Raw genomic sequence first — 20,745 nt, 5'->3', positions numbered from 1 at the left:
AAGAAAAATATATATTTATGGGCTTTTTCACTGATGCAATGTTGAAATACATGTATGCGACAAAAAGATATATAATAAACTTAAAGAAAATTTAGATTTTTTGTTTTCAGACAAATCATTTTATTAATTTAATGCATCCATAGTAAATAATACTCAGAGGAGTCGCATTAATCTCTTTAGGTTTATAGATGATTTAATAAACACAGTAATGTGGAAACACTACTTTTTGTATGAATGTAATTTGTAATTATTTTAAAATCAGTGTTCTATTGAGTAAATAAACAGCTACTTTCCGGATAAGGAGCTTTTTAATTCTAATATTTTACAGGGGACTAAATCTATTGCACAGTACTGTTTAAATATAATTTTATATATCAAGGGCAAACTTGAGTTGCCTTAATGTAATTTCAGCAAAATTTAAGGTGGACGCGGAATGTTCCAAACTGAAAAAGTTTCAAGTTTGCTAATTTTTCGATTTATCCGTTCCACCTTAAATTGTGCTTGAATTTAAGGTGGAACAGCTCATTTAAAGAAAAAAAAAAAAGTCTATGGAAAATATCGATTTTTTTTTTGTCCTTTTTTCAGGATTTTTTTCAGCTTGATGTATTGTGTCCTAAGTCTATAATAAAAAAATAATACAAAACATCTTTTTATGTATTTTTGTTATGTTTTCTAGTATTATCTTATTTTAAAAATCTAAATCAAGTTTGGCTTCTGGTCCGTTTTTTTTTTTTTTTTTTCATTTTTGTTTGTATCATCAAATAAAAACAGAAAATACAAGCCTTTATTTGTTGTTTTTTTATTACATTTAAAAGCAAAAAGCTAAATAAAGAATGATACACGGATTAAAAATGCTTATTTTGTCCATTTTCTTTATTTAGACTGTGCAACATCTGAGCGCCAGAACATTTAACATACAATCAGAAACACAACAGAAACAGAATGCAAAAATACAAGTGGAGTACACACAGATATACAGTACCGTGCAAAAGTTTTAGAACCCTTATTTTCCCTTTATATTCAATGATTTTCACTGTTAAATCTCCAGATCCCTTTAGAACAGGTGCAGCTAAACATAAACCAGTACAATTAAGAAGAATTTAACAGTGTAAACGAATGTTGTTCAATTCCATCAGCAGCTCACCTGATTTACCATCATTAAGACCTGACTTATCTGATTTACCATAAAACCAGCTGCTGATATGATGCTGATGTGATGCTCTGATTCAAAATTATTTAACTGAAAACGGTTTAAAAAAAAGCACTTTCAATGTTTGTCGGCCAAATAGGAAAAAGACGGTACAACTTTAAAATAAGGCTCCTTTATAAAGAGTGTATAAATAGTTTATAAAGTAAATATATAAATATGGTAAATATTTTAAAAACAATAATAAGCACTTATTTTAAGTTTTAGTGAAGTCATTTTAAATTAAGTCATTTAATATTATATTAAATTATTATAATTAATGAATCAACGAATTATACCTAATTAATACCCAATAATAAACTACTTTATAAACGATTTATAAACCCTTTATAAAGGATCCTTCTTTTGAAGTGGTACTAAAATGACATTTTAAGTCACAGTTAGTTTTTTTTTTCTTTTAAAACAAGACTAAAATAGTTATAGTTATACATTTCATTGATGCAGTGTTGAAATATATGTATGTGGCAAAAATTACTGTATATAATAAATGAAGAAACATGTGTCTCGTTAATCTGTTTAGGTTTATAGATGATTGAATGAACACAGTAATGTAGAAACACTACTTTTTCTATGAATGTATTTATTTTAAATGAGTGTTTTACTCAGTAAATAATCACTTACTGGCCAGATAAGGATAATATTTTACAGAGGAGGGACTAAAACTACTGCACAGTACTGTATAAATATAATTTTATATATCCAGGGTAAAGTTGCTCAGTTGTAGCGTAGCTTCATAGTGAGGGAGACAGTGCATAATATTCATACATACCACAACTGCACAGAATACAGAGAGAAAATACATACAGAAAACTGTACAATATCATATACTGATAAACCTGCTTTATACCACATACTCATCCGGCACATGTGTGTGTGTGTGATTATACTGTACATATCTGTGTGTGTGTGTATGTGTGTGTGTTTTGTGTTATTCCTCTTCTCTTCCTCCCTGGTTCTGTCTATCCTTGTGTCCGGGGGTTGAAGGAGGATGGGCGGAGCTTCATCTCAGCGAATGGAATGGAGAAGTCCTTCCCTTTCCATGCGGTCCAGATCACACCCTGAAACACACATTAATTAATATAAAGATCCACTAAATCCTAACATATATATATATATATATTTTTTTTTATTATTATTTTTTATTTTCATTAATAGCTGATATGTGTTCCTCTGAAGTAATAAAACATATCAGTACCGATTAAAATTTTATAAACATTTCCTAACCTTTAAAAAACGCTATTATTGTGCTCCACCCCTAAACCCATACATCACCCAGTGCCCCATGCAAAGTCCCGTCTCATTTTTAGTATTTTTAAATTTGTGCTGAGGGTGGAGGAGGTTTAGTTATGCTTATAATATAAAATATCTAAAGCTAAAGCTAAATGTGTGTGTGTGTATAGTGTGTGTGTGTGTGTGTAGTGTGTGTGTGTACCTGGTGGTCGGTGTGTGTATTGTACAGGCCGTTGAGATTAGCTTCGTGGCAGTTTTTGTACCACCAGCCTCCTTTGTAGGACATGGCGCAGCGGGTGATGAAGGGCTGGGGGTCTCGGTCTCGCGTGGAGAACTTCCGTCTGTCATGATACGTCATAGAATCACCTGTAGAGAGGAAAAATATACGATGAAATCATTAATAATAACTTTTAATTATTTTTAACCAGACAATGGGCCCTATTATAGCATTCTATCTTGTATTCGCTATTGTAACCACAGGAAAAGTGCTCCAGCCAGGCCTGGTGTCCTCTTATGAGGCCATTATACTGCCACCTAGTGGTGGGATTGGATTTTAAATGGACGGTATTTATGCTAATTAATGACTTAATTAATGGTTTTGTGATTGTTTGTGATTTGATCAGTTTTCATGCATCTTGGCATCATGTTCTCCTCCACCAGTCTTACACACTGCTTTTGGATAACTTCATGCTGCTTTAATTTGGTAAAATCAAAGAAACTCATCATTTTTAAGTGCTCTCTAATTTTTTCCAGAGCTGTATATATATATATATATATATGTATATATAGTAGATCACCGTGGTATTGAAATACCTGTGATCTGCACTCTACTGCAGTAAAACTGTAGGAGGTAAAAATCACTAAATACATTACATACAGCACCTCTGATCTGGATTAGTTTATAATTGCAGACTGGCCTGCTGTTCCTGAATACCCCGACACTCGGAGGGTGTAGTGTCTCTTCATGGTGTCTACAGAGAAGGTGGAGTAGGCGGCGTAGACGGACTCAGATCCGGACCTCAGGTCCACTCTCATGGACATGGGGGTCATCATGGTCAGATTGTGGAGAAGCTCATTGCCTAAAAGTGAAGAAAGAGAAAGAGAGAGAAATTACATATTAATCACATTAATAATAATACTACATATTTAGTGCATGGACTGTCGGTGAATTATATTATCCACAAGGTGGAGCCAGAGACCGTACTATTCTTTATTACAGAATTGAAAAAATATCAGGTTTACAGTAAATTAGGCTTTAAAATGTTATAACTGCATAGTTCACACTTTAGAATTCTAATTCAGTTTGTAATTCAAATTTATGTTGTAATATTTCTGGTAAAATACAGTATCGTATGGTGTTCTTGGCGATGTGACAAAACATTAAATATTTTAAATTACTTTCAAGAATATACTATGGCAACAAATAAACATAAATAAATATAAATAAATTATTTTTAGTATAAGTAACAGTTTTTTACATTCAGCAAAAAAAGCAAAAAAAAAAAAAAATCTACAAACTTTATCTCTTTCATACTTTAACTTACAACTTACCAAGATTTTGCATGAAATAATAATAATAATTTAAAGCAAATATAAAATAGAGTTTAAAATCAATATTATTGATTTTAACATGCATTGCATTGTACAGGTAAGTTGCTTATCACCTTCAAAATCATGCTATTTAAAGAAATAATGGAAATAAAAACTATTCTACCTTTTCTGTGGAAAAAGTAAAAAAAAAAAAAAAATTGGGGTACATCACAATTTTACACTTCGCCATCGCAATGTGGGTATGTACATTTAAAAAAAAAAAAAACAAGGATTTGACTGCTCAAAACAAAAAAAAATGCATAATTTTATTTTTCTTTTATTGATCTGCTTAGTGTTTTATTACCAATTTACACGGCGAATTACCCAACCCATTCATTAGGACTCCCCCTATGACTAGTGATGCTCCAACACCAGGAGGGTGAAGACTAGCACACGCCTCCTCCGATACATGTGAAGTCAGACTCCGCCTCTTTTTAAACCTCTTTTGTCGAGTAGCATCACAGCGCTAACTCTCGGAGGAAAATGCAGTGACTCGGTTCTAATACATCAGCTCACAGACGCAGCCTTGTGTTGATCCACATCACCCTAGGAGTGATGAGGGGAAAGAGAGAGCGCCATCTACTGTACTGTACCCACCCAGAGAGAGAGCAAGGACAACTGTACTCTCTCAGGGCTCCGGCTGCTGATGGCAAGCTACATGACTGGGATTCGAACCAGTGAAATACACTGAAATATATAGCAGCACAGGGTAGCCTTGTGTAGTTGTGTAGTTACTGTTTGGTATAAGGATGTTGCGTTACTACAGCGTGCTTTAACACTGTGTAAATCTGTTTTAATTCACTGTGGTTTGTAATAAATGTGTTAAAGTTATGTAAAGTGAGAGATTTGGCTGCTGTTTTGTTGTGATACTGGTTTAAGTGTTTAAATAGAGCTGACGTTCTGATGTTTCAGGGCTTCTGTTTGTGTATCTCAGGGCTTCTGTTTGTGTATGTCAGGGCTTCTGCAGTTCTGAGGAACTCTAAACACTCTCTCTCTCTGTGATGAATGATTTCCTCACCCAGCCAGAACTCTCCCTCCAGCTCCCCGAAGCCCTTACTGTACTCCTGCCAACCCCTGAAGAAGTTCGTCTTCCCATCCTTTCTTCTCTGGAAGACCTGGAACACACACACACACACACACACACACACTAACCTGTCAGCTTACACACACACTGAGCAGATACACTCTTCAGTCAAGACAAAGTATGTGAAACCGTTTGGATTTACTTGGATTTCTGCATAAATTGGTCATTAGCTGTTTTTTTGGACAGCAGTGTCTTCCTCCGAGGTGTCCTCCCATGAAGCACATTCTTGTTTAATATTTTCCATATTGTAGCTTTATCAATAAAAATGTTAGCATGTGCCAGAGATCTCTGTATTAAGTCTTCAGATGACACTCTAGGATTCTTCCTCACCTCATTGATCATTCTGCATGTGCTGTGCTCTTACAGTCATCTTTACAGGACTTTACCACGACTAGGGAGAGTAGCAGCAACAGTGCTGAACTTTCTCCATTTGTAGAGCGTCTGTCTTACCGTGGACACATGAACATCAAGACTTTTAGAGATACTTTTATAACCCTTTCCAGCTTCATGCAAGTTAACGATTACTGAACGTAGATCTTCTGAGAGCTTGATCTTTTGTGCGAGGCATGATTCACATCAAGAAATCAAGCTTCTAAAGAACAGCAAACTCTAAACTGCTGTGTGATTGTTTTTTATAGGGCAGGGCAGCTTTAACCAACACATCCAATCACATCTCATCACATCCTGCCTCCAATTAGCTCTTAGAAAAGATTATCATTAGTCTAGGGGTTCACAAACTTTTACCCCCAGTCCATCAGTTAACACACAGCGAATGGCAGAAGGTTTTAACCATGCTGTATTGTGTTGTATAAAGGTAACTTAATAATAACATTAAAAATCATAAAAGTTAAGAAGCTATCACCTTCTATAACCCCAGGGGGTTAAACTGTAAGGGCATCAGTGTGCTGCTAAACAGAGGGATTTAAAGAAAGAATAATAACTGGGTTATAAAACTCCACTCCTTACCGTCCAGCCTCCTCCATCAGTCTCCATATCACAGTAAACTCGGACCGGTTTTCCTTCTTTCCCACGAGGGAAAATCTCCACCACCCCCGACTCTCGTACCCCGTTCATCAGCTCCTGAGAGCAGTCCGAGGGGAAGGGGAACCGCAGGGTACCTGAGATTAAATACACTGATTATAAAGATTTATCTCTCAGATTAATATAATAAGAACATTTTCACACCTAAGAATCAATTCTAGAGTCTGAACTGAGCTTAATGTGTGTGATACGTTGTATTATGTACTGTATTTACCTTAATTTTGGCTATAAGCTGCTACTTTTCCACATGCTTTGATCACTGCAGTTAATATAATATAAACATGTTTTGTTTAAGCGCTTTACACACCCAAATAAACTGTTTTCTGTAAAGAGATAAGCTAATCGGATATGGATTCCCCTCTCTTACTGCATGAAAAACAATGCACAATAAAGCTAAAACTCAGCCCAATCATAAAATTGAGTCGCATCCGACCAGATTGGCCTTAAAATAGGGCTAAATTTGCATAACTGTAACAACAGAGCATTAATAAACAGCAGGTTATAAATGTAGATAACTGATGATAATCACAGCAGCCCTGTAACAGATCATGAGTGGCAAATGTTCCTTTCCCTCCCTTTTTAAACTGGCAGCCTAAATAATTATTCTACTTTTCCCTTTTAATATTTATGACTTTACTCTCGTGAGTTTTCCAGGTGTGTTATAGTATTTTTAATTTAATTAAAAGTTTGTATAACATCATTCTGTGTAAATATATCATGATATTGCACTTGCACAAATTATTTTTCTTAGACTGTAGTGTACCTGTAGTGAACTGGGTGGAGATAGCTGTAGTTACCTGTAGTGAACTGGGTGGAGATAGCTGTAGTGTACCTGTAGTGAACTGGGTGGAGATAGCTGTAGTGTACCTGTAGTGAACTGGGTGGAGATAGCTGTAGTGTACCTGTAGTGAACTGGGTGGAGATAGCTGTAGTGTACCTGTAGTGAACTGGGTGGAGATAGCTGTAGTGTACCTGTAGTGAACTGGGTGGAGATAGCTGTAGTGTACCTGTAGTGAACTGGGTGGAGATAGCTGTAGTGTACCTGTAGTGAACTGGGTGGAGATAGCTGTAGTGTACCTGTAGTGAACTGGGTGGAGATAGCTGTAGTGTACCTGTAGTGAACTGGGTGGAGATAGCTGTAGTTACCTGTAGTGAACTGGGTGGAGGTAGCTGTAGTGTACCTGTAGTGAACTGGGTGGAGATAGCTGTAGTGTACCTGTAGTGAACTGGGTGGAGATAGCTGTAGTGTACCTGTAGTGAACTGGGTGGAGATAGCTGTAGTGTACCTGTAGTGAACTGGGTGGAGATAGCTGTAGTGTACCTGTAGTGAACTGGGTGGAGATAGCTGTAGTGTACCTGTAGTGAACTGGGTGGAGGTAGCTGTAGTGTACCTGTAGTGAACTGGGTGGAGATAGCTGTAGTGTACCTGTAGTGAACTGGGTGGAGATAGCTGTAGTGTACCTGTAGTGAACTGGGTGGAGATAGCTGTAGTGTACCTGTAGTGAACTGGGTGGAGGTAGCTGTAGTGTACCTGTAGTGAACTGGGTGGAGATAGCTGTAGTGTACCTGTAGTGAACTGGGTGGAGATAGCTGTAGTGTACCTGTAGTGAACTGGGTGGAGATAGCTGTAGTGTACCTGTAGTGAACTGGGTGGAGATAGCTGTAGTGTACCTGTAGTGAACTGGGTGGAGATAGCTGTAGTGTACCTGTAGTGAACTGGGTGGAGATAGCTGTAGTGTACCTGTAGTGAACTGGGTGGAGATAGCTGTAGTGTACCTGTAGTGAACTGGGTGGAGATAGCTGTAGTTACCTGTAGTGAACTGGTTGGAGGTAGCTGTAGTGTACCTGTAGTGAACTGGGTGGAGATAGCTGTAGTTACCTGTAGTGAACTGGGTGGAGATAGCTGTAGTGTAGACTCCTCCTCTCTGACCCTGCAGTCGGGCGGTGTAGGTGGATGAGGGGTGAAGCCCTGTCAGCTTATACTCAGTGATTCCAGGTTCAATGATCACTTCCTGTTGGGGGAGGAGTAATAAAGTGTAACTAACACAATAGTGAACACACTGCCTGACCAAAATAAAAGTCTCTACCTGGATGTAAGTAAGTAAATGATGTGGGGTTGGTTGGTTGATGCTGCAGTTGGTCTGCAGGTTTAGGTTCAGCAACAGTATGTGCTGAAAGAATGAGGTCAGCTGACTACCTGAATATACTGAATATAGACCAGGTTATTCCATCTATGGATCAATTTTTTCTTCCTTGATGAACACGAGCATATTCCAAGATAACAATGTCAGGATTAATGGGGCTGGAATTGTGAAAGAGTTCAGGGTTCAGGGAGCATGAGATCATCATTTTCACACATGGATTGAGAGAGAGAGAATTCACCACAGAGTCCAGATCTTAACCTCATTGAGAATCTTTGGGATGTGCTGGATGGAGAAGAGCTGCTTTGTGCAGTGTTCAGACTCTACCATCATCAATGCTGCTGCAAGATCTTAGTAAAAATTAATGCAACATTGGATTAAAATTAATCTTGTGACATTGTAGAAGCTTATCGAAACAATGCCACGGTGAATATTTTACACTTTTACTCAGTTATAAATCTCTTGGATCAGGACCAGTCAGTTTTTAGGATTTCTCGGTCACATGACATTGTGGTGTTCAGTAGCTCCTCCGTTTCCATTCGCTGTTGTGTTTTTAACATGGATCTCCGTGGAAACCATTGCACGCCCAAAGTGTAATTACGGTGCATGACAGTGGACAAATAGCTATTTTATTAAAGGCGAGGAGACGAAACTCAGAGATGTGCGTCCGGACGGGACTAAAATTGCCGGAGGAGCACGGAGTTAAGAGGAAAATAGTAGATAATTCAGCCTGTAATTTTCTCAGAGGACGTCTGAGAAAAACACGAACATGATCGTTCTGGACAGGAATAAAATCACAGAGGGTAAAAACCCCTATAAAAGAGAAAATTACCCAGAACCCCCTGAGATACTAAACCCAACCGGATAGGGCTTATGACTCTCTGGAGTAGATCAACATAAACCAGTTGGCATCATGGAATCTCCTAAATGACGGCATGCCAACCAATACTTGATGAGTTGGGATCATCTTTAGGATGCAAACAAATCTTCACAGCAATTATTCCTACCAAAATTTAGTAGACAGTCTTCTCTGGACCGTAGAGACAGTTACTCCAACAAAAGCAGGATAAACTCTTTATAATACTTTATAAAATCATCCGTCTCAGTGTTTTTAATTTTTGTCTCACCTTCATCTCCTGGCTCTCTGTGAAGTACGTCAGCTTGTAGCCCGTCACGGCTGAAGCAGGTGGTTTCCATGACAACACGGCCGTGCGTGGGGTCACCTGACTGGCGGTCAGGTCGCGAGGCCCCTCCCCTCTTCCACCAGAGCCTATCACAGAGCAGGACAGGAGAGTTTTCCTCTATTATTCTGTTTTGCTCATGTTGATGTTTCCTGTTTTACCAACTTGTTCTTCATGAGTTAATCAGGGAATGCACTGAATTTTTGGCAACTAAATATATTTGTCTGGAAATAAATAAAATAAAGCACTTTCCTTTATTTCCTTTATTAATAAGAGAAACATATAATAATTCATACTGAACATTGACTAGTTTATTATAGGTCAAATCGCAGTGTTTCCTCTAACGTTAGGATTTTTTTTCTGCAATGGTAGAAGGACCAACTCAAAAGCAGGATTTGGAGCAGGCTAAAATAATATCTTGATATATATATAAAGCGATATATATATATAAGGAAAGCTGATATATCGGCTTTTATTATATATATATCAGCTTTCATTATATATATATCAGCATTCATTATATATATATTTATATATATATCGGCTTTTATTATATATATATCAGCTTTCATTATATATATATCAGCTTTTATTATATATTTCCTGTTTGGCTTGCCATAATATGTATATATATATATAAAATGGGAAATGAGAAAGTGTGATTTTTTCTTTTGATATGATTGTTCGTTTAATAAACTGATGCTGTTAGCTGATAGATCTGTACAGAAGCTGTGCACTGACCGCTGGTGGTGGTGAAGATGGTGATGGCGGCTGGGCTCTTGTGTTCTCCCAGCTGGCTGATGATGGTGACGGTGTATTTAGTGTTTGCTCTGAGAGACTGCAGCTGCTGCTCCGCCGCGTTACCCGACACTTTAACGGTCTGTTCAGAGCCAGAAACTATAACACAGATAAACACACATTACCAGCAGAGTAATAAAGACATTTATACACACTCAGTAAATCTCAGAGTGAAACTAAACACTGAAATCAGAGTTAGAAAAAGAAATAGTCTAATCTGGATTTAGAAAATCTGAAAACTGAAAAATTATTATAATAATTGAATTAGTTTTTGATGGATTAGCTGTTTTTTCAGCCTAGATTGGTCTCACTTTGTACTTCATTCAAACAGACTGTGTGCCTAAAGATCTCTAGCTAAACTTAGTGACAAGCTAGCTAACCTTAGTGACGAGCTAGCTAAAATACTGATGTTACCGGTGTAGAAATAAAGCTAGCGACAAGCTAGCTAACCTTAGTGATGAGCTAGCTAAAATACTGTTACCGGAAAAGAACTAAAGCTAGCGAAGAGCTAGCTAACCTTAGTGATGATTTAGCTAAAATACTAATGTTACTGGGTACAGAACTAAAGCTAGCAACGAGCTAGCTAACCTTATTGATGAGCTAGCTAAAATACTAATGTTACCGGGGAGAGAACTAAAGCTAGTGAAGAGCTAGCTAACCTTAGCTACTAGTTAGCTAATCTTAGTGATGAGCTAGCTTAAATACTAATGTTACGAGGGAGAGAACTAAAGCTAGCGAAGAGCTGGCTAACCTTAGCTACTAGTTAGCTAACCTTAGTGATGAGCTAGCTTAAATACTAATGTTACCAGGGAGAGAACTAAAGCTAGCGAATAGCTAGCTAACCTTAGCTACTAGTTAGCTAATGTTAGTGATGAGCTAGCTAAAATACTAATGTTACCAGGTTCAGAACTAAAGCTAGCGAAGAGCTAGCTAATCTTAGCTGCCAGCTAGCTAATCTTAATGACGAGCTAGCTAAAATACTAATGTTACTGGGTACAGAACTAAAGCTAGCGACGAGCTAGCTAACCTTATTGATGAGCTAGCTAAAATACTAATGTTACCGGAAGAGAACTAAAGCTAGCGACGAGCTAGCTAACCTTAGCTGCCAATTTGCTAATTTTAATGATGAGCTAGCTTAAATACTAATGTTACTGGGTACAGAATTAAAGCTAGCGATGAGCTAGCTAACCTTAGTGATGAGCAAAATACTTATGATACCGAGGAGAGAACTAACGCTAGTGACGAGCTAGCTAACCTTAGCGACAAGCTAACTAACCTTAGTGATGAGCTAGCTAAAATACTAATGCTACTAAAAAACTTATACACAGCTTATTTAATACACACTCTGACAGGTATAATTACATTTTTGATATGTTTTAGTTTATTTTTATACACATGTGGAATTACATAACCTGTTTAACTGTAATGAATCTGTAACAATGCATACTTTACCAGTAGTTACTGTTATTACATGGATTGTTATTGTGTAAATACACAGTTATTACAGATAATTAAATGTAAATGAGGACTTCTAGATCAGTGGCTCTTAAACTGTGACGCGGGTACCACTATTTGGAAGATTTAGTTTAGTTGGAATGTGGTCTAAGACGTTGGAGAACCACTGGTCCAGATGGTTGAACTGGTTGATTATTTTGATAAAACTGGTGACTTCTTTGGTCGAAGCTGAAAAATCACCATAATCTGGCTGGTCATCCAGCTTTATCTGCTTGAGATTTTGTTCTTTTTTGATTAGAAATGTGTATTTCAGAAGGTTTACAATCATTTTCTTGCTCTGTTTCTCAATACAACGTCCTGAAATGCCTGGAAAGCAAACTATAGCTTTAGCAAACACAAGAAAAAACATGAAAGATGATAAAAAGAGATAAATGGGGTTTCCAGACATTTTTGTCATTAATGTTTGATATGATCTGCTATACGTAGACATATGCTGTGGTTTAAGTATCCTGAGTGAAAAAACATATATCTGTCTGGTAAAAGGGACAGTCTCTAATGGATGGAGAGGCTGCCAGTGGTTTGTACGACTTTAAACTTAAAACGTGGTGTATATCCAGACCAGTGTTATAAACTTCTATAAACTAAAATGTATAAATTTATAATTCTCCCCAAAAACATCAGTGATCCTTATAATCCGGTGCTCCTTATGTATGAATTCTATCAGTCAGGTATTAAGGAGCAGTAAAGACACTCCACTGAAGTACAGAGTTATACAGAGTGCTTATTAGCATTAGCTGCTAACTGCAGCGCTAGCTCTTTTGCCATTCAGAGGCGAGTATACCGGACTGTAGTCTGTGTTTACTGTGTTAAAACAAACTATGAGTGACGAATAGCTAGCTGATATTGCCCTGGCTTACCAGAACGCTCAGGGTTCCTTAGTCTAGCACTATCAGGCGGCATTTGCTAGCGCTAATTGCTGCTGCTAATCACCCAAAATATTGGAAATCTAAGTTACTGTAAATTAACAAAAGTGCTTTACTCACCCGAATAAACAGTTTACAGGAGAGAAATCTGTGTAGATTACTGTGCAACTTACTACTGTCGCTTAAATGCGCCTCACACAGGAACAGCAGCAGGAGCTCCTCAGATAAAGTGCTGATAGTCCGTAAAATACCATAAACTACCAAAGCGCCTTCACTCTGCCCTTTTCTTCACTTTAGCAAAAGCTTCAGTACCCAGGACTGATTCTAGATACGTCTGGGGAACAAGAGGAACTTTTATCTGAACTTCCATTTTCTCTCTTTTTCTCTGAGTGAATAATTGCTGTTTGCTGTTGTTTTTCTATTTTACTCTAGTAAAAAGACTTATACGCTGTGAAACAGCAGCAGGAGCTCCTCAGATAAAGTGCTCTTTTCATTTCTCTCCGTAAAACTCGATCTACTAAATCTACCAAAGTGCACAATGTCCTTCACTTTGCCCTTTTCCTCACTCTAGCAAAAGCTTCAGATTTGCCCAGAGCAGAAGGACAGCGTGAGGTCTATAAAACAGCAGTAATTCAGATTTAAAAGTAGCTTTTAATCGGAAAAAGGACATTTTCTGTAGCACTGATTTAACTGTGTAACCCGGGCATCTTGTGTCGGTACATTCCTTTCCCCTGATCTAACTGGCCGTGTGTGAAAAGCTCTTTGTGAAAGGTTGTATTGTTGCAGATCTTCAGGTCTTTAAAAGGCCCCGAGGAGTTAGCGGCGGTGGACGCCTGCCCGCGAGATGCTACTCACCTTCCTCGGAGCCGTAGACGATGACGTACTGGTCCACGGTGGCCAGAGCCGGTCTCCACAGCAGCAGGGCCTTCGTGTCCGTGACATTTATGGCCCTGAGGTCAGTCGGCGGGTCGGGCACTGAGACACAGGGAAGGATATGGAGTTAGACTCTCCAGCGTTAAGCTGTTCAATCTGTCAATACGCTCAAAGAAACTTGGCCACAGCTTTTTAAAATTTCTCTGGAACTCAGTCCAGCTCTGGCCCTCTGAGCACGGATACGACCGCGCTTTTCCAGATCTGCACCTGCTAGATCTATCAGCAGCGCCGGGGCCGTTTAACATGCTGTTAAAGAGCAAACCGGAAATGAAAGCAGGAGCCTAATGGGGAAAATACCCTCGGAAAACCATTTACTATAAAACCACCAAGAAATCATTAAATACGCAATATTCAGAAAAATGATTAGCGAGGACTCACGCGTGAGGACGATGCCGTCGATCGGGTCGCTCTCGTCCAGTCCGAGCAACGATATCACGCTCACCTCGTAAGAAGAGCCGGGAGAAAGCTTCGACAGAGGCAGGGTGGAGTCTGAACCGTCAACCGCCACGGATATAGGCTCTCCTACAATCAGAGAACCTTAGAATTAGCAGGACAAAAACACTGGCTAATATAATAAAAGACGTTTATTAAATCTCTAGTGCGCTTTTCAGCAAAGTACACAGCAAAAAAACAAACTCTTAGCTACGGGTGTGCCATATCGTAACGTACGCAATAATATCACTAACATGTTTGAATATCATAAACGATATTATACCCTAAAATATCGTATCATATCACCCACCCCTAATTATCACATCAGGGTACAACTATTTTTTTTTACTGTTTTTACATATATAAAAAAGTCACACTGTTCTCATTATTTCCCATTATATAAATACTAGAGATTATATCTGTCCAGTATTATGTATTTTACTTTAATCCTGGATATATGGAGATATTTGGAGTGCATTATTATTAGTATGATGACTGATCATTGTGGATCATTAACTTCTGTTATAAATCTGATTTAAAACAAATCTTGTATTTTTTAATATCCAAGTTAGGGGTGTGTCATTTAATATTGTATGCAATAATAGAAAAATGTATATTTTGTTGCATTTTTTTTTTTTTTTGGTAATTCAGTGTTTTGTCATATCGCCAAAAGTGTTGTTATCGTAAAAATACCATGAAATGTTGTGATACTATTTTAGGGCCATATCGCCCAGCCCTACTCTAAGCAAGTGATTTCTTCTGATTTAATGCAATAAATCAAATTATTTGTTCGTCTGGTAAGATTTTTTGTGTCTTACTAAGCATTGTTTAAGTGTAAGATTATTTGCTTTAGCATAATGTTAACTGTTGAATATAAACTTTCTTTACTTATTAGCTGAATTAGCTCTGTAACTCCTGTGCAAAACTAAAGAAGCAATCTGAAGACATCAAAATGTCTTGGTGTAAAGCCTGCTGTACACTGTAATAATGGTGATTCTCACTCTGTAGAGAGAAGCCTCTTGCATAAATACTATTTTAAACTATTTGTTTATTTGATTAAAAATCATTTATCTATAATAATGGTTGTTTTATAGACTAATCATGCTAATGCTTTCAGTGTGTTGCTTGAATTAAGCAAATTATTCTGCCTAGTAAGAAGGAATTTCTTTAGAAAAAACTAGTAAAAAAGTTGTTAAGAGTCAGATCATTTTGTTACAGTATTTATTTGGAGATGATGTACTGTGTATTTAGTTTCGTACCATCTTCTACATGTGTATATGTGACTTTAAACCCGGACACTGGGCTCTTGGGTCTGGTCCAGGACACTTTTAGAGAGCTGTCGGTCACCTCACTGAAGACGAGGTTTGAAGGAGGCTCCGGACCTGCGGAACGGCCCAAAACATTCAAATCAGAAGAGAAAAGGATGAGAAAGAATAAAACTAAACAAATAAACAAAAAACGAAGAGAAAGAGTCAAATAAAAAGTGTAGAACTGAGGGCACTTTCACACCTTAAAGTCCAGACAATTTATTCCAGGTTTCGGTTTCACACTGCAGTTTCTGTATCTACAGTTACAGTAGATACAGAATCACCAGCACTGTAATCTGTTGTACCCGTACTGCTCTGTAATTAATCTACAGTTACAGTAGATACAGAATCACCAGCACTGTAATCTGTTGTACCCGTACTGCTCTGTAATTAATCTACAGTTACAGTAGATACAGAATCACCAGCACTGTAATCTGTTGTACCCGTACTGCTCTGTAATTAATCTACAGTTACAGTAGATACAGAATCACCAGCACTGTAATCTGTTGTACCCGTACTGCTCTGTAATTAATCTACAGTTACAGTAGATACAGAATCACCAGCACTGTAATCTGTTGTACCCGTACTGCTCTGTAATTAATCTACAGTTACAGTAGATACAGAATCACCAGCACTGTAATCTGTTGTACCCGTACTGCTCTGTAATTAATCTACAGTTACAGTAGATACAGAATCACCAGCACTGTAATCTGTTGTACCCGTACTGCTCTGTAATTAATCTACAGTTACAGTAGATACAGAATCACCAGCACTGTAATCTGTTGTACCCGTACTGCTCTGTAATTAATCTACAGTTACAGTAGATACAGAATCACCAGCACTGTAATCTGTTGTACCCGTACTGCTCTGTAATTAATCTACAGTTACAGTAGATACAGAATCACCAGCACTGTAATCTGTTGTACCCGTACTGCTCTGTAATTAATCTACAGTTACAGTAGATACAGAATCACCAGCACTGTAATCTGTTGTACCCGTACTGCTCTGTAATTAATCTACAGTTACAGTAGATACAGAATCACCAGCACCGTAATCTGTTGTACCCATACTGCTCTGTAATTAATCTACAGTTACAGTAGATACAGAATCACCAGCACTGTAATCTGTTGTACCCGTACTGCTCTGTAATTAATCTACAGTTACACTAGATACAGAATCACCAGGACTGTAATCTGTTGTACCCATACTGCTCTGTAAATAATCTACAGTTACAGTACATACAGAATCACCAGCACTGTAATCTGTTGTACCCGTACTGCTCTGTAATTAATCTACAGTTACAGTAGATACAGAATCACCAGCACTGTAATCTGTTGTACCCATACTGCTCTGTAAATAATCTACAGTTACAGTAGATACAGAATCACCAGCACTGTAATCTGTTGTACCCGTACTGCTCTGTAATTAATCTACAGTTACAGTAGATACAGAATCACCAGCACCGTAATCTGTTGTACCCGTACTGCTCTGTAATTAATCTACAGTTACAGTAGATACAGAATCACCAGCACTGTAATCTGTTGTACCCATACTGCTCTGTAAATAATCTACAGTTACAGTAGATACAGAATCACCAGCACTGTAATCTGTTGTACCCGTACTGCTCTGTAATTAATCTACAGTTACAGTAGATACAGAATCACCAGCACTGTAATCTGTTGTACCCATAATCTGTTGTACAATGTGGTACATGGTACTTTGTAAAACTGATATTTTGGTTCAGCCCAAACAAGATAGGTAGGTGTGAAAGCACTCTCAGATAAAGCTGGAAAAAAATTGATTTTCTCTTAATTATAAGATAAATTAAGAGTCAGAAATTAAGAAAAAAAGCAAAAACAACGTAATTTTTCACATACACCTTAAAATATATCAAAAGCATATATCTTAATCATTCATTTATTGGTGTATTGATTATTATAATTAGTGTGCGTATAGAGTACATATACACTTGTGTATATATGTGCAAACCAAACATATATACAGTATACACAGCACAGCATATACAGAACCGAGACCCACAGGACGCTGGTGTTAATAGTGAACACTGATCCTGGAGAGAAGACGAGTGTGAGACTGTGGAGATGAGGCTGGTCTGTTTGATCCTGGGAGGAAGAAGGAAGGAAAACAGGAGTGATGGAGTGATATAGTAAAGGAGTGAAGGAGTAAAGGAAGAAAGAGAGGGCTGGGATGGGTGTGAACAGGAAGTAGGCTGTCCTGTAGACGTTCATTGTAAAAGATAAGAGGCTGGGTTCTGTGGATAGCAGGGGTCTGAGCTGATTGGATCAGAATCTGATTCTAGTTCTGAAGAATGGAAGGATGGAGGAGTTCTAAAACTGGAGGAAAGGAAGATCTCTATACTGGCCTAAAGCAAGCAATCACACTAGGGCTGCAGGATATTAGAAAAAAGCTTACGTTGCAACTTTTTTTTCTGTGAGACTTTCTGGACCCCATGCTCTTTTTCACATTTGTTCTTTACAAACAAAGCCAAAACTGTCCGCCATGGTGTCAAGTTTTAAAACCACAGTAGTGCACGGTAGTGACCAAAGGCATAGCCAGACTGTGTGTTTTTACCTTGGTAAAACAAGCAACATGGGACTAACCGCTAGCTGATAGTGCCCAGAGTTTTAACTTAGTGGCTAATGCTAATGCTGCTGCACCTAGCCTTAGTGCTGGAGAAACTTCATTTAAAACTCTAAGCTTACTGTACATAAACGGAAGTGCTTTAATCACCAAATAAACAGTTTTCAGGAGAGAAATCTCTGCAGATTAACATCCAGCGCTTGTTTAACATTAAAAGAAAATGTTTTTTTTTTATTAAGGTGCGCCTTATAGTCTGAAAAATATGGTACCTAAAAACTGCAGAGAACTTGCAGTTTACTTGAGTGTACGAAGTAACTATTAAAGAATTACACAGTACAGTAACACTGCCTTATTAGTAGTATTACTGATTAACTAGATAGATAGATAGATAGATAGATAGATAGATAGATAGATAGATAGATAGATAGATAGATAGATAGATAGATAGATGTAGACTGTCTGATCAAGCCAAGGCTTTTAATAATTGTGATTTTTCTATTTCTATCAAACAGTTTTTAACATGATTTGTTCGATTCAATTTGCCCTATTGCACATATGGTAGTGTGAATATTGCATATTTACATATTGCAATCAATGATATATTGTGCAGCCCATGATCTAGGGCCCTAGCCGTAGATTTTGTAAATGAAATATGATGTATAAATAAATAAGGACCTCCTTTTTAAACAGGAAACCTTATATACCAACAAATGTTGTTTTTGGTAGGGATACATCGAACATTCATTAACCAAAATGATTAGGCCAAAAAATGACAAATAGAACCTTCCACTTTGGACAAAAAATACATTTAGTCTGTTAAATATGTATATGGTGACCAAATGATGCCAGTTTTAATGAAAACTAGCCATAAACTGTGTTTAGAATTTGATATCTGCTCTTCATCTCTACATCCCTAGTGAGTAGTCCTGGTAAACCACATGGTAAAACCACCTGCACACCAACACTCATCCCCGGCCTGCCTTTCCCCCAGAATACAGACTGTGTTCTCCAGACAGTTCTTTTTTTCAGTTCTATGATCTAGACTGTTCTCCAGTGTTCTGGAGGAGACGTCTCTGGAGCAGCCTGGGTCTTACCCGTATTTGGGTGAATGGAGAGAGAGGCAGTAGGATGGCTGACTGTAAGATTATCCTGGGTGAAAGAAGATCAAACCAGCAGTAAATGATGATGAGAATGATGGTTATTATTGGTTTTAATAGTTTCATTTGGTTTTGGTTTTTCGTAGACTGTGTCATGAATATAGAGAGAGCGGCCGTTAATGGAGGGAGTCTACTGGTAATTTGGTCATTTTTTGGGTAGGTATTAAAAATGTATCTTCACAACTTAAATATATGCAAGGTGCAAATCTTCACTGTCCAATGAAAAACAAGTATCTTTATTTTTGTCAATTTTTATATTACTACATAATTTCAACAAACCAACTGTCCCTTACACTGTCTCAAAATTTCCTGATGAACGGACCAATAGAATTGCTCCAAAATGACCTAAAAATAAGTCGTTTTTACATTGACTTATAAATAGCAAAATCAGATAAACTGATTCAGAAACTGAAGTGCTCTCTTCATTTTTTTTCCAGAGCTGTATAATTGGTTTGCAACAATTCTAAACAAATATGATATAATTTAAATATATTTTTAGAATTTGGTTTTAGATTTGCATGGTTTTGTTGGAAATGTAGGCAATTTTTGACTATTGCTATAATAAATGTAGTATTTAGCATTTTTGCTATATTTTTAAACAGATGATGTATGTTTATTGTATTTAGATTAGTAGCCATACTTTTTTCTTATATTCATGACACATCTACGCATGACATATGAACATGACTGGATTGAATTGGACAAACAAGTGCACAAGTAAAAAAACAGGCTAATATATTACAATTGAGCTTTTTTACCTATAGTAAGCAATCATTTGATTGAATATAATAATTGTTAAGAATGCCTGTTTTTTAAGCTTGTGCACCAACATAAATAACACAAAGTTAGCATTATATCGAAATATAACATGTAGAAACATTATTATTATCAACACTGTGAGTTTTAATCAAAGCTTCAGATCACCCAGGTCACCTATCGTAGCTTTGATTAAAAGTTCTTACTGGTTAAGAAGGACAATAAACAAGACAGAAAGCAGCACAGGGTTAAATACACAGTCTTCAGTGCATGACGCAGGTTCTGGGTACCTGTGCTGATGATGAAGCTGTGAATATTGGACCGTAATCCAGGGCCCTTTCCGAAAAGAGACACTGAGTAGCCAGTCTGAGGGGTGAGGTCAGAGACTGGGTAGGAACGAGCAGAACCTGGAAGAACTTTGGTAAATTTCCTAATAACTCCACCATCACTTCTATTCAAGCGCACAATGTGGGAATCCACTGAACTACTGAGAACATTTGGACTTTCCTCTTTTTTATCTTCCTCTTCTTCTTCACTTCCACTTTTCCCGCGTTCTCCTAGGCTGATTACGAAGTTCTGGAACATTCCTCTAGGTGAAGCCCATATGACAAGAAATCCTCTTGATGTTACATTCTGAACTCCAACATGATCTATTCCATCTTCTGACTCCGCCAAGTCAAACATTCCTTTAGATTTACTGACAGTTTTGTTGGTAGAAAGTCTTGAGTCTTGGTTTGTCACTTTTACTGTTATAAGAGGCAGTTTTGGTTGTTTTCTTGCACCTTTGTCTGTTGCAAGACCAGTTTTGGGGTCTTGTCTTCTATGTTCTTCTGTTAAAATAACAAGTTTAGGGTCTTGTCCTGGAACTTTGCCTGTTACAAGACCAAGTTTAGGGTCTTGTCCTGGAAC

General features: G+C 37.6%; 1 protein-coding gene across 1 annotated transcript in view; it reads right to left on the bottom strand.

The window, feature by feature from the left end:
- Positions 1–845: 845 nt before the first annotated feature.
- Positions 846–20,745, bottom strand: part of LOC125790041 (tenascin-X-like) — a 61,289-nt gene continuing 41,389 nt past the window's right edge. The window contains exons 7-17 of the mRNA XM_049473137.1: positions 15,275–15,397; positions 13,962–14,105; positions 13,506–13,625; positions 10,216–10,371; positions 9,421–9,563; positions 8,032–8,164; positions 6,078–6,229; positions 5,046–5,142; positions 3,355–3,516; positions 2,640–2,803; positions 846–2,265 (exon numbers count right to left, since the gene is read on the bottom strand). Of these exons, the coding sequence (XP_049329094.1) occupies positions 2,167–2,265; positions 2,640–2,803; positions 3,355–3,516; positions 5,046–5,142; positions 6,078–6,229; positions 8,032–8,164; positions 9,421–9,563; positions 10,216–10,371; positions 13,506–13,625; positions 13,962–14,105; positions 15,275–15,397 (1,493 nt within the window). The 3' untranslated portion in view covers positions 846–2,166. The remainder of the gene's footprint in view (positions 2,266–2,639; positions 2,804–3,354; positions 3,517–5,045; positions 5,143–6,077; positions 6,230–8,031; positions 8,165–9,420; positions 9,564–10,215; positions 10,372–13,505; positions 13,626–13,961; positions 14,106–15,274; positions 15,398–20,745) is intronic.

The sequence above is a fragment of the Astyanax mexicanus genome, unplaced genomic scaffold (assembly GCF_023375975.1).
Source record: "Astyanax mexicanus isolate ESR-SI-001 unplaced genomic scaffold, AstMex3_surface scaffold_34, whole genome shotgun sequence".
Classification (NCBI taxonomy): Eukaryota; Metazoa; Chordata; class Actinopteri; order Characiformes; family Acestrorhamphidae; genus Astyanax; species Astyanax mexicanus.
Note: the sequence above shows the minus strand (reverse complement) of the source record. Positions and strands in the feature narration are given on the sequence as shown.